Consider the following 12762-nt stretch of genomic DNA (forward strand, 5'->3'; position numbering starts at 1 on the left):
AGGAAGTTTTTCCTAATGTCCAACCTAAATCTCTTTTGCTGCAGTTTAAGCCTATTGCTGCTTGTCCTATCCTCAGAGGCTAAGGAGAACAAATTTTCTCCCATCTCCTTGTGACACCCTTTTAGATATCTGAAAACTGCTATCATGTCCCCCCTCAGTCTTCCTTTATAGGTCATGTTCTCTAGACCTTTAATCATTCTTGTTGCTCTTCTCTGGACCTTCTCCAATTTCTCCACATCTTTCTTGAAATGTGGTCCCCAGAACTGGACACAATACTCCAATTGAGGCTTAATCAGCACAGAGTAGAGCGGAAGAATGACTTCTTGTGTCTTGCTTACAACACTCCTGTTAATGCATCCCAGAATCATGTTTGCGCCTTTTTTTGGGAGGGAGGGGGGCAACAGCGTCAACTGTTGACTCATATTTAGCTTGTGGTTCACTATGACCCCTAGATCCCTTTCTGCAGTTCTTCTTCCGAGACAGTCGCTTCGCATTCTGTATGTGCGAGACTGATTGTTCCTTCCTACGTGGAGTACTTTGCATTTGTCCTTATTAAACTTCATCCGATTTACCTCAGACCATTTCTGCAGTTTGTCCAGATCATTTTGAATTATGGCCCTATCCTCCAAAGCAGTTGCAATTCCTCCAGCTTCGTATCATCTGCAAACTTAATAAGCATACTCTCTATGCCAATATCTCAATTGTTGATGAAGATTTTGAACAGAACTGGTCCCAAAACAGGCCCCCTGCAGAACCCCACTTGTTATGCCCTTCCAGCAGATTGTGAACCATTAATAATTCCTCTCTGAGAATGGTTATCCAGCTAGTTATGCCACCCACCTTATAGTAGCCCCATATAGTTGTATTTGCCTAGTTTATTGATAAGAATATCATGTGAGACCATATCAAATGCCTTACTACATGCTGTAAGTTTTTAAACCCATAGAAATATATTTTCTGTGTACATCATGGATAGGAAGTCCAATTGTTTGATCCTGTGCTGAGGTGTCATGCTCAAAAACTGAGTCTTATTCTTCACACACTCCTTGCTTATAATTGCAGGATCGCCTGAAGGACTTGAATGGACAGGCTGACAGCTTGATGACCAGTAGTGCTTTTGACACCTCCCAAGTAAAGGACAAGCGGGACACTATTAATGGGCGCTTCCAGCGGATCAAGAGCATGGCAGCTGCCCGCCGTGCAAAACTGAATGAATCCCATCGCTTGCATCAGTTCTTCCGAGATATGGATGATGAGGAATCGTGGATCAAGTATGTACTTCAAAAGTTTTAGATGTAGCATTGTCTGAAGTCATGTTCATATTATAACATGCTGTCAATAGACATATTTAAAAACAGTTAATGGTTTTCATAGAAAACTTTACCTTTTTAGTGAGGGGAAAGATTAAAACCATGTTAATTTAATTATGACATTGTCAAGGCTGTTCCCTGCTCTGGCACTGTGAGTGCAGAAGTTGGGGACCTGCAAGAGCCCTTAAAAATATCTTGCCTCTAGCAGCTTCTGCTTAAAAAAACTTCCCAAAGTCATAGATTTCCTGGCTTTGGGAAATAGGCTGCCACCATCACATGAAACCCTCCTTCTTCTTGGACTCAGGAAGAAAGCACTTGAACTTCTTCCAGATGGGTACCCCCAAGCTCTTTTACCACAAGGAAACTTGAGGGGTGGGGGAGAGAAAGTAATCTGCAGTCACAATAGCTGACTTAGGCATGCATACACAGACCTCCTATTACCTTCTAGGACACAAGAATTAAATCATCGCCTTAAAGGAGATTTTATTAACAAAACAAAACAAAAAGGTATTCTTGGTAAGCATACTTGCTTGCTAAGTGTTACAGAGCAACTGAGAAGAGAACAAATTAAAACATAGAGAAATTGTATCTTTGGGATCCAGTTTAAAAATATGCTGTATGAGAGGAGAAGGCACATGGCTTAGCACAAAGAAGTTTAACCAGACAACAAAACAAAGAAAATAACCTGATTGTGACTAATTTTTCTATCTTTAGTACTTACACTCTGTACTTCAAGGTCCAGTCCATTTGCATGCCCAGTGTTCCTTGTAGGTATGGTAGATCTGCTTATCCAATATATCTTGTTCCCTCCTCCCCCACCCCCCCCAACTCCTGGCAGGTAAAATTCTCACAAAGAAACAGCAGGCAGGTATATCTTCCAATTCAAATTTCAACACCTTTTTCCATTGGCTCTCCTGGTTCCCTGCCAACACTCCCTAGCTACCTGAATTTAACCCTTTAGTCACCAAATGCTGGCCAGCACTCCTCCTATCCATCACAGCAATAGACTGCCTATCCACTCATCAGGTGCATGCCTCTTTGTCTAGATAATCTGTAGTATAGTTTTATTATGCAGCTACAGACACACACACAAATCCTTGCCCACAGTGATAGGGGAAGAATGCCAGAAGTGGCTTCAACTCGAGTATGGGCATGGTCTTAAGGTCTACAGATATATATGATCAGGCCTCAGGAAGCATGTTCAGTGTTAGGTAAAAATTGAGGTTTGACTCTAATTCTGTAGTAAAAATCCTATGAATTCTATGCATCTTTTAAACTTCTGCCTCTGTCACAGAAAAGCATTTGATGAAAAGGAGCCTGATGAAAGCAGATGTTAGTGTTGTTGTTTTGGCCTGTGATAGCAGTTAAAGAAAAACTTTCCAGAGATGTCTGCAAGGATGCTGATATTATTGATATGACTTCTGTTATAATCAAGGAAATAAGAACTGTACTGGTTTCTGCTTAATCAGTACGTGCAAGTTAGCCAAATAAAAATGGTCACAGTTGGAGAATTATAGGTATTTTCAAGCATCTAAAAGGATATTGCACAATAGAGGGTAAACTTTACAAACGGAGAGAGGGAGTGGTAATATTTCTGTACTGTATATATAAATGTATAGAAAGAGTTCCCTCTTTGAAACTATTCTGGTCAAATTGTTGGGAACTGAATCACTTTGACTAAGTCAGGTGCATGACCTATTGCTTGAAAGGCATTCATGATGACAGGTTGGAGGCAAGACCCTCATTATTTATATTGTCAGGTTTTCAGTGGCAGCTGCTATACCTGTCTACTTTGATCTTTGAAGGTATACACTTTATTGATTTACCCTTCTATCCCTTTTCCTCTCTGGGACTCAGGGAGAAGAAGTTACTGGTTAGCTCAGAGGACTATGGCAGAGACCTAACTGGTGTGCAGAACCTAAGAAAGAAACACAAACGTCTGGAAGCAGAATTGGCTGCTCACGAACCTGCCATCCAGGTAAAAATACAAACTAAAAGTCAGATGAAGAGCTGTTTCATATGAGAGTGCTGCTGTGGTGTTTCCAACACAAATTGCATAGGTGACAGGCAAGTATTTGGATGAGGAAAGTAACCAGTCATGATAAAAAGTGAGTACTTTTTATAATCAAGTTCTTCTTCGAGGAGTGTCCCTGTGGGGTGCTCTTCCATAGGTGTTCGGGCACTGCTGCTTCTCAGATCAGAGAATTATCCCAGCAATGCCCTCAGTAGACTGAGTTGGTAGGCCAGCTGGAACGTGCCGTTTGGAGCAGTTGCACCACATGTGCAGCCAACCACCCTTTAGTTCCTTCTCTGCCACCATTGGCCTGTCAGAACCCAGCATTTGGCCTTGCAATTTCTGAAAAAAACTGTTAACCATACAATTTCTATAGTTCCCTTGTTGACTTAGTTGTTGTAGTTCTCATTTTTGTGGTTAAAAAAAAAAATTCTTCTCACTTTGGCAGTTTGTCCATTTCTCAGTCATGCCTGATTCCCCAGGCTTCAGAGGTCTGATTTGCAGACTTTAAATCATTATATCAGATGGATGTTCCTAGTGTGTCCATTGCTTGGATGAGGCACGTTTCTGACAAGTACCCTTGATGCAAGAAGTTCACCACAAGGACCAGGAAAGCTAGGGAACTTTAATTTAACGTTTACGAGAGAGACAACCATGATACATCATGAGAGATCCTCCATGCCTCATCTGCTGCAATGCTCACTCTGCCAATGAATCCAGCTCTGATGGATCTGGCCAAGAATGCATGGCAGACTCCTGCCACCATTCCTCCCTCATGCAAATGTTTGGATAAAAAGTGCTGTTACACCATAGGAAGCAGACTTGCTATTCACTTCACCCCACTCCAAATTCTTTAGTAGTGGATGCAGTGAACCAGAAGGGTAAGCAGAATGCCGCGCATATTATTCCTCATGAGATTGGAAACAGCTACACTTATTTGATAGAAAAGCATATTCTTCATCTACACTAATTTAGGATGGCAAATTATGCTGCTTTACTAGCAAAATACATCCACAACTTTTTTGCACAAATGTCAACATTTATTGAGCGGCAAATGAGACCAATATAGGTCAAATATACATGAGGGTTCACTCATTGTCTGCACTGCGCTCCAGGCTGCATTTGACTCCTCAGACACAGTAGCACGTTCTGTTTTCGCTGCGGTGGTTACCTGCTGCACGTTCTGGTTACACCTTTCGGGTTTCCCCAAGGAGATCCAGTGAAAGACTTGCTGTTTGAAGGCTCCAAACTCTTCACCAAATCCACCAATGCTGCCTTGCACACTTTGAAGGACTCTAGATCCCCTCTGAAGACCCTTGCCATACATGTGCCTGTTACCAAAAGAAAAGAGAGGGTTTTTTTAATCAAAGATTCAGAGCACACCCATATGCACAGACTCAGAGATGCTACAAACAGGTTTATACAACGTCATGTTAGTTGTGGACAGTCTCCAAACAATCACTGGGTGCTCAGCCATCAACATCGAGGCAAACCTTTTGAAGGGTTGGTCAAGGGCCAGAGAGCCCCACTTTCTCCAGTGCAGTCTCCTGTTACTTCTGCGCCATTTGAGGACCGCCTAGCATCCTTCCATCACTCTTGGAACACCATCACAATGGACACCTGGGTGCTAGAGATTGTGTGAACTGGTTATTGTCTCCTGTTTTCTCTCCCCCCCCCCCCCCCCCCCCCGCATCCCTGTGCCTCTTTGGGGATCCTTCTCATGAGGCTGTTCTCATGCAGGCATTAAGACATTTCTTGAAACTTGGAGCAATAGAATATGTACTACAGCAACATGGGGGGCAGGGTTTTACTCCAATTATTTCCTGATGACCAAGAAAACAGGAGAATGAAGACCTATCCTGGACTTATGCAAACTGAACAAGTTCATTCACATAAGCATTTCAAGATGGCAACTTGCTACAGTGATTCCTGCATTGGAGAAGAGACTGGCTTTCCATGCGTGACCTTCAGGATGCATATATTCATATTGCAGTATATCTTGCACACAGACAATACCTCCAGTTTGCCATACGCAATCCTCATTTCCTGTACAGGGTCCTTCCTTTCAGACTCTCTACAGTCCTTTGGGTCATTTCCAAGGTCCTCGCAATGACAAATTACTTAAACTGTAAACTGTCAAGTCGTAGCTCACTCTTACCCTCGATGAGCAGAGGTGGTTCAACTCTAGAAATGGTACATTCCCCAAAACTTGAGAGCCTCAAATTTACCAGGCAAAGAATGTCATGGTAGACAATCATAGCAGGCATGTCGCTCAAAATCACAAATGGGAAATCAATCCCTAAATGCTAGCCCTACTATTTGACCATTAGGGGTACCCAACAGTAAATCTATTTGTAACCAATGCTAAATGCTTACACTACTGCTCATGAGCAGGTCTTGGTCCCCACACCCTAGGGGACACTTTCACCATAAAGTAGGATTCACCTCTCACATAAGCTTTTCCACCACTGCCTCTTCTCCATTGCATGCTCCTGAAGATAAAGCAAGACAAAGTACAGTCATTCTGATAGTACCCAACTGGCCCAAACAGACTTCCTTCCCCTACATAAATCTATTCCTACATTGCTTCCCCTACATTCTTCAAATGACGATAGCATGACCATGGAACTTTCCACTTATCTCTCGCCTTCTCGTACAGAATGAGGTCAGTTATATCACCCAAAAATAGGGACCTGGCATGGCTCCTTGTTAACACCATCAAAAATTGTTCTGCTCCTGTTTAGGGGATCCTCCTTTATTGCGGCCGACCAACAAGAAAAACATACCTGCACAAGTGGCATAAGTTTTCCACATGGTACAAGGACCATCACATTTCACCCACATCAGCTTCTCTTTCCTCAAAACTTGAATACCCTCTATCACTCAAACATTCGGGTCTCTCCTTTAGCTCCTTGGCAGTGATAACTGCATTTCACATGCTCCTGGATGACTGTTCTGTTTTTGCCCATCCCAGTATCAAAAGCTTGGTTAAAGGAATTCAAAATACATACCCCCCCATAAAAACCCAACTCTGGCATGGGACTTGAACCTTGCGTTATAGGCGCTTACAGGCAAGGCATTTAAACCTTTTGCCACCTGTTCATTGTTACATCTATCAATGAAAGTAGCCTTTCTGGTGGCCATCGCTTCAGCAAGAAGGGTAGGGGAGCTTGGAGCCCCCCTTATACAGCTTTTTATAAGGATAAGGTGCTTCTCTGACTATATACAAAGTTCTTCCTTAAGGTACCCACCTCCTTCCGCTGTAATGAACCAGTATACCTACCTGTTTTCTTCCCAAACCCTCATACCACAACATAGAAACTGCACTATATCCCTTGGATCTCTGCAGGGCTATTGCCCTTTATATACATAGAACTAAGGTATTCCATAAACCATCAAGTGTCTTTTCATTCTGAGAGGTCTCAAGGCCTGATGCATGTGCTTCTCTTCTCGTACTTTTCATCAAGAACCTCCAACAGTTGTGCAGGCATACTCCACAGGGGCAATGGCTGAGCAGCCACCTGGGCTTCAGTTCACACTTTACTAAGCATTATGCCTTACAGAAACACTCTGCCTCCCATGCACAATTTGGACATACTGTACTGTCTGCAGCACAGGCTCACAGTCCAAAGCTTCCTCCTATGAGCACAAGTACTGTTTCATAGCCACCTATGGTGATGCACCCACAGGAACACTCCTTGAAGCAGAAAAGGTTACTCACCTGTGCAGTAACTGAGATTCTTCAAGAAGGTGGTCCCTGTGGGTGCTCCACCACCCTCCCTTCCTCTCCTCTGCTTTGGAACATCTTGTTTTTCTGCAGCGAAGAACAAACTGAAGGACCGGCTGGCTTGCACAGTCTACCAAGGGCACTGCTACCATTTTCTGATCTGACAACAGCGCCCAGACATAGAAGGTGAAGTACCCACAGGCACAGCCATCTTGAAGAATCTCAGTTACTGCACAATGAGTCATCATGTCTTCTAGATTTTTAATGTTTTTATATGTCCATTGTAAACTAGGGATGTTGAAATTACATTTACAGAAATAAATGTGTAACCACTGACATTTTCAGCAGTTACACCTTTACATGCAGGTGGGAGCAAGTGCTGGCCTGTCCCCCCTTCTGTGGTGCTGCCTCCGTAAGGGGGCAGGTGGCTCTGCGGGAGCTGGTGCTCATGAGGAGCCAGCATTTAAGCCGAAACCCAGTGAGCACCAGCTCCCGCCTGCTGCCTCTCAACTCCCATCCCCCGCTGCTGCCTCTGATACAGAGAGGCAATAGTGCAGGGGCAGTTGATGTGGCAGCAGCTGGCCTCAAAGCCAGCTTCCCATGTATACTAGCTCTCACCTGTCCACTGCTTGTGGGAGGCAGTGGGGGAGCAGGGAAAGCAGCTCTGCCAGACCCCAGCCATTGTTGAGAGCCAGCAATTGTTGAGAGCCAGCTTAAAGTCCGGCTCCCCGCCACACTGGCTGCCGCCTCACCAGCTGCCCCCCTCGCCCTCTGCCTCTGATGCATCCCCTCTCTATCACCTCTGTGTTTTAACCTTATGCTTTCACTGATGAGCCCAGGCTTATTGGTTAACTATGTACAGAGGTGCATGGTAACATCACTAGTTTAGACCTGTGTAGTCTGAGATGTTTCTGCAGATCACAAAGGATATCAGATGTCCGTAGGCTCCTACAGGAGAGTGAGACTAAACAAAGATATGGAGTATTTCAAATTAAATTGACAGGAAGGTCCTTACTCTTCAAATAGCATTACTTTTTACCTTGATTCTATAGCTACAAAAAGTATAAACTGAACAAAAGAAGAAAAAGGGTTTACCCTTTACATTACATTTATGAAAGAAAATGACCCCAAAGTAAAAGTTGAAGGTAGTGCAGGTAAATGGTGAGGAGAAAGAAGCACTACTGTTGAAAACTGAAAAACATGTGAATACTGATGTGTGCTTTGTCTGCTTCCCAGGGGGTGTTAGATACTGGTAAGAAACTGTCAGATGATAACACAATTGGAAAGGAGGAGATACAGCAGAGACTAGCTCAGTTTGTAGACCACTGGAAGGAGTTAAAGCAGTTGGCAGCAGCTCGGTGAGTATCATTTTTCTATACCAGGAAGTATGAATGGAACAGACAGGGACTAGCATTAGTCAAATCTTGCAATCTTTTGATTCAGATCACCAGCAGTATCAGTGTAATAAATGCCAACAATGTATTTTATTGAGGCCATACCTGAAGAGACAGGCGAAAAGGAGTTAATTCATAAATGTGCCTTGGTAATAACTTCAGTTTTGTAGTTGAACGCAAACTAAATTTTGGAGGCATTTATTCCTCCTTCATTGGGATGCTAGAGGCTTGATATTATTTTTACCATGCTATTATCTCCTGAATCGAGACCAGGGTGGGAGAGTACATGATTTCTAGATACATAAGTGAAAGCCTGTGAATTACATCATAGATTCATGGTAGCACTAGACCTGGTAGTGTCATAGAGGGGTCATTTTCAACTTCTGGAGGAAAGAGGTTAGTGTAAAATAACATTTTAGGGTTCATATTAGGGACAGGTAAAATACGGTCCTTGGGCCAGTACCGACCTGCCACAATACTCTGGCCCATGCCTGTAAGTCTGTGCAGCACCTGGAGGGACTCTCCCCTCCCCCGCTTCAGAGGTGCACACACTCTGACCCTAGCAACTGGCTGCTTTGAGTGGCATGTGGCAGAGTGGCAGATAGGGTTCCTTCCCGAGGGTCCCGCTGGGCTGGTGACTAGGAGGTGTCTAGGGTAAGCACCTCTCAGCCAGAGCGCCTAAATCTGGCACCCCACCCCCTCCTGCCCCAGGTCACATTCCAAACCCGCTACACTCTTGCCCCAGGTCATCTCATGTACACCCATCCCTGGTCACAACTCCCTCTCAAACCCTGCACCCTCCCCTCTATCTCTACCCCAGGCCATAATCCCCTCCTGCATCTAAACCCCCTCCAACACTCCACAGCTCTCCTGCATCCCAGTCTCCTGCCCCCAACTTCATCCTAGACCCAGCATCTCCTCAGTTAATACCCTACAGAAGTGTGGTTCTTGACGCTTCTTGGAGTGTCACCCCATTGAAAATTGCCTACCCGTGATGTTAGTGAGAATGGTAAAAATCTTTCCCCCTGTTTTGATCTGCATTACACCTGCATTTTGGATATTGTGCTTCCACATCATAGTTGAATGTACAGAATGCAACACTTGATTTTCCTCGTTAATTTCCTCTTACAGTGGCCAACGTCTAGAGGAGTCTCTGGAGTATCAGCAGTTTGTAGCAAATGTGGAAGAGGAGGAAGCCTGGATCAATGAGAAAATGACTCTGGTAGCTAGTGAGGACTATGGAGACACCCTTGCTGCTATTCAGGTAAAGGAAAGCTTTACTTTTCTGGTTCTCTCCTTAGCAGCTATTTATAACAACATGTAATAGTTAGAATTCAACATGTCCCTTTTGTTTTTTTTCAAGTCACATTTTATTAATTTTAAAGAAGTATATTATTAAATATTGATTTTTTTAATCTATAAAAATTATTCAAAAGATTTTTCTCCAGTATTTAAAAAGGTCTTTTGGCCCTTTAGTTGGCAGTTCTAATTAAAGTAGATTGCTTTTACTTGTTCTGGAAGACTGGACTGATGCAAAGTAACCCCAGAATTCTGTAAAAACGCCTTCAAGTTTTTTGCATCCCTCTTCTGAGTGGCAGTGAAAAACTGTCATGAAGAGTTTACCCAATAGCAGCAAGAAGCAACAGAATTTTTCTAATTATTTTTAATACTTCCCATCAGCGTGTTAATGCTTTAGCGCTACAAACACATGCTTAACTTAAATATTGACTATGCAGGTACTATTAAGCATGTGTATGTTTGTAGGATCAAATTCTAAATGCTTTACAGATTAAATTTAAATAGTGAGGTCTCTAGTGGACTTCATAGTTTAGACCTTAGCTCTCCTTGGCTAAAGGTGAAAGAAAACTAACTTTAAAATGTATAGTTAAGGGCTGTATCCGGGATTATACCCAACCATTCTACCTTCCTCTCTGCCCCCCACTCCCCCCAAATGACGAGAGGGTAAACTAATAATCCTTTATATTGGTGCATTAATTGATGTGTTTTTTTCATCTTGGTTTTATAAGCAGTCCTCTTGAGATGTAAATTATGTAGGAAAGTGACTTCTGAACATGGTTTTCTTGCAGGGCTTACTGAAAAAGCATGAAGCATTTGAGACTGATTTCACTGTGCATAAGGACAGAGTGAATGATGTTTGTGCTAATGGAGAGGACCTCATTAAGAAGGTGAGTGTAATGTGGTAAGAAAAATGCCTTAAACATTCTTTATAGTGTCATCATGTCAAAAAGGATTCACTGTTTTATTAATACCAAGCTTACAAGTGTGTTTAAAAAATGAAAATTAAACACTGTCTACATGTCCTGCTCCATATAGCCACATTAATAGGGGTAGCTGAAGCAAAATGCAGGACTATGTAGCACTTTAAAGACTAACAAGATGGTTTATTAGATGATGAGCTTTCGTGGGCCAGACCCACTTCCTCAGATCAAATAGTGGAAGAAAATAGTCACAACCAATATACCAAAGGATACAATTAAAAAAAAGTGAACACATATGAAAAGGACAAATCACATTTCAGAACAGAAGGGGGGTGCAAGGTGGGGGGGAAGGTAAGTGTCTGTGAATTAATGATATTAGAGGTGGGGAAAGTTAGATGTCTGTGAGCTAATGGTATTAGAGGTGATAATTGGGGAAGCTGTCTTGGTAATGGGTAAGATAGTTTGGGTCTTTGTTCATTCCCTCCCGGAGAGTGTCGAATTTTAACATGAATGACAGTTCAGAGGATTCCCTTTCAAGTGCAGATGTAAAAGGTCTTTGTAGTAGAATGCAGGTGGTTAAGTCATTGAGAGAGTGTCCTTTCTGGTTGAAATGGCAAGAAACTGTTTTTTTCTTTGTGATCTTGTCTGATATCTGTTTTGTGGGCGTTAATCCTTTGGTGAAGTGTCTGAGACGTTTGTCCAATGTACATAGCAGACGGACACTTTCGGCACATAATAGCATAAATTATATTTCTGGATGCGCAGGAATATGTGTTCTTGATCTTATAACTCACTTGGTTGGATGGACATCTGTCAGGGATGATCTAGATCAGTGATGGGCAAAAGGGCTTTTGCAGGCTGCGTCCAGCTCACCAAGCAGGTTGACCTGGTGTGCAGAAGTCCTGCCACTTCCCCACCCCCAGGCCAGTCAGGGTCTAGGGACAGGGGAGCACGCGGTGCTTAGTCAATCCTGGCAGTTGACTCTAAGTGCCACGCGCTTTGGTGCAGGGAGTAAGAGACTTCACACTCACCCAGTCCTCAGGCCAATCAGGTGTGCAAAGTCTCCTCCTGCCCCACCCCTGCCCTGTGTGGCGTTTCTTGCAGGGCAGGAGGAGACTCTGAGGCCCTGATTGATCTGGGGGCAGAGGAGGGGAGCATGCAGTCTCCTCCCACCACCACCAGGGGCACAGGTGCCTAGAGGGAACTGCCACCTTCTCATGTAACAGCTGGCAGTTCTCTCTGGGGGGCAAGGCCAAAGACTTTATGTGCTTCCCCACCCACAGTCCAATCAGGGTCTGTGGGCAGGTAAGCATGGAAGTGTTATGGCCCTGCCCCTTTTCCTGAGGCTCTGATCCCTAAGGTGGCCTGGGGGCACTTCAAAAATTTCTGAAGTGGCCCTTGGTCAAAAATTATTGCCCATCCCTGATCTAGATGGTGCTTGGTCCTGTCGTGAGGGCAGGGGACTGGACTTGATCTCTCAAGGTCCCTTCCAGTTCTAGCATTCTATGCTTTTGTTTTCTGTCTGTATATTCACTTCCCCCAAAAGCCTCTGCAGAAGGGGTGGGGAACCTTTTTTGGGTCGGGGCCACTGACCCACAGAAAAATCAGTTGGGGGTTGCTCACAAGTGAGAAGCAAATAAAAGAAAAACCCCTCACTGTTTGAGAAGGACAGTCCCCACATTCCCCTTGCACACTAGAGCTTAAGGGGCCCAGGCTAGTAGATTTTGTGTGCTCCAGGCCCATGGGAGGATGGCAGGGGAACTGGAATGCCAGCATGGGTTCCCCAATGCTGGGGAGAGCCCAGAACCCCAAGGGCCAGATCCAGATGGGCCAGGGGCTGCATCTGGTCCCTAGGCCTGAGGTTCCCCACCCCTGCTCTGTAAATGACAATACAGGGAAAAAAAACAGAAGTATATTGTAGTTTGCATTCCTGATTTCTCCAACGTTGGAGGCACATGTTAAGGTAGAATGAAGTGATCTTCTCCAAATGGAGATCCAAACATAGTGAACCAAGGTGGTCTGTTCCCATGTTAGAACTAGTGGACTGCCTTGTGAGTTAATGTGAAGGATTTTTTTTATTAGTCATGTGCTAATGTTT

The 12762-nt window shown here is 43.9% G+C and overlaps 1 protein-coding gene across 11 annotated transcripts in view; it reads left to right on the plus strand.

Annotated features, from left to right (window-relative positions):
- SPTAN1 (spectrin alpha, non-erythrocytic 1) overlaps positions 1-12762 on the plus strand; it is an 84696-nt gene that overhangs the window by 57112 nt on the left and 14822 nt on the right. For all 11 annotated transcript variants that reach the window (XM_075905913.1, XM_075905909.1, XM_075905915.1 and 8 more), the window contains 5 exons: positions 1063-1271; positions 3168-3288; positions 8288-8409; positions 9577-9709; positions 10533-10631. In XM_075905913.1, the coding sequence (XP_075762028.1) occupies positions 1063-1271; positions 3168-3288; positions 8288-8409; positions 9577-9709; positions 10533-10631 (684 nt within the window). The remainder of the gene's footprint in view (positions 1-1062; positions 1272-3167; positions 3289-8287; positions 8410-9576; positions 9710-10532; positions 10632-12762) is intronic.

This window comes from Pelodiscus sinensis, chromosome 22 (genome assembly GCF_049634645.1).
Source record: "Pelodiscus sinensis isolate JC-2024 chromosome 22, ASM4963464v1, whole genome shotgun sequence".
NCBI lineage: Eukaryota > Metazoa > Chordata > Testudines > Trionychidae > Pelodiscus > Pelodiscus sinensis.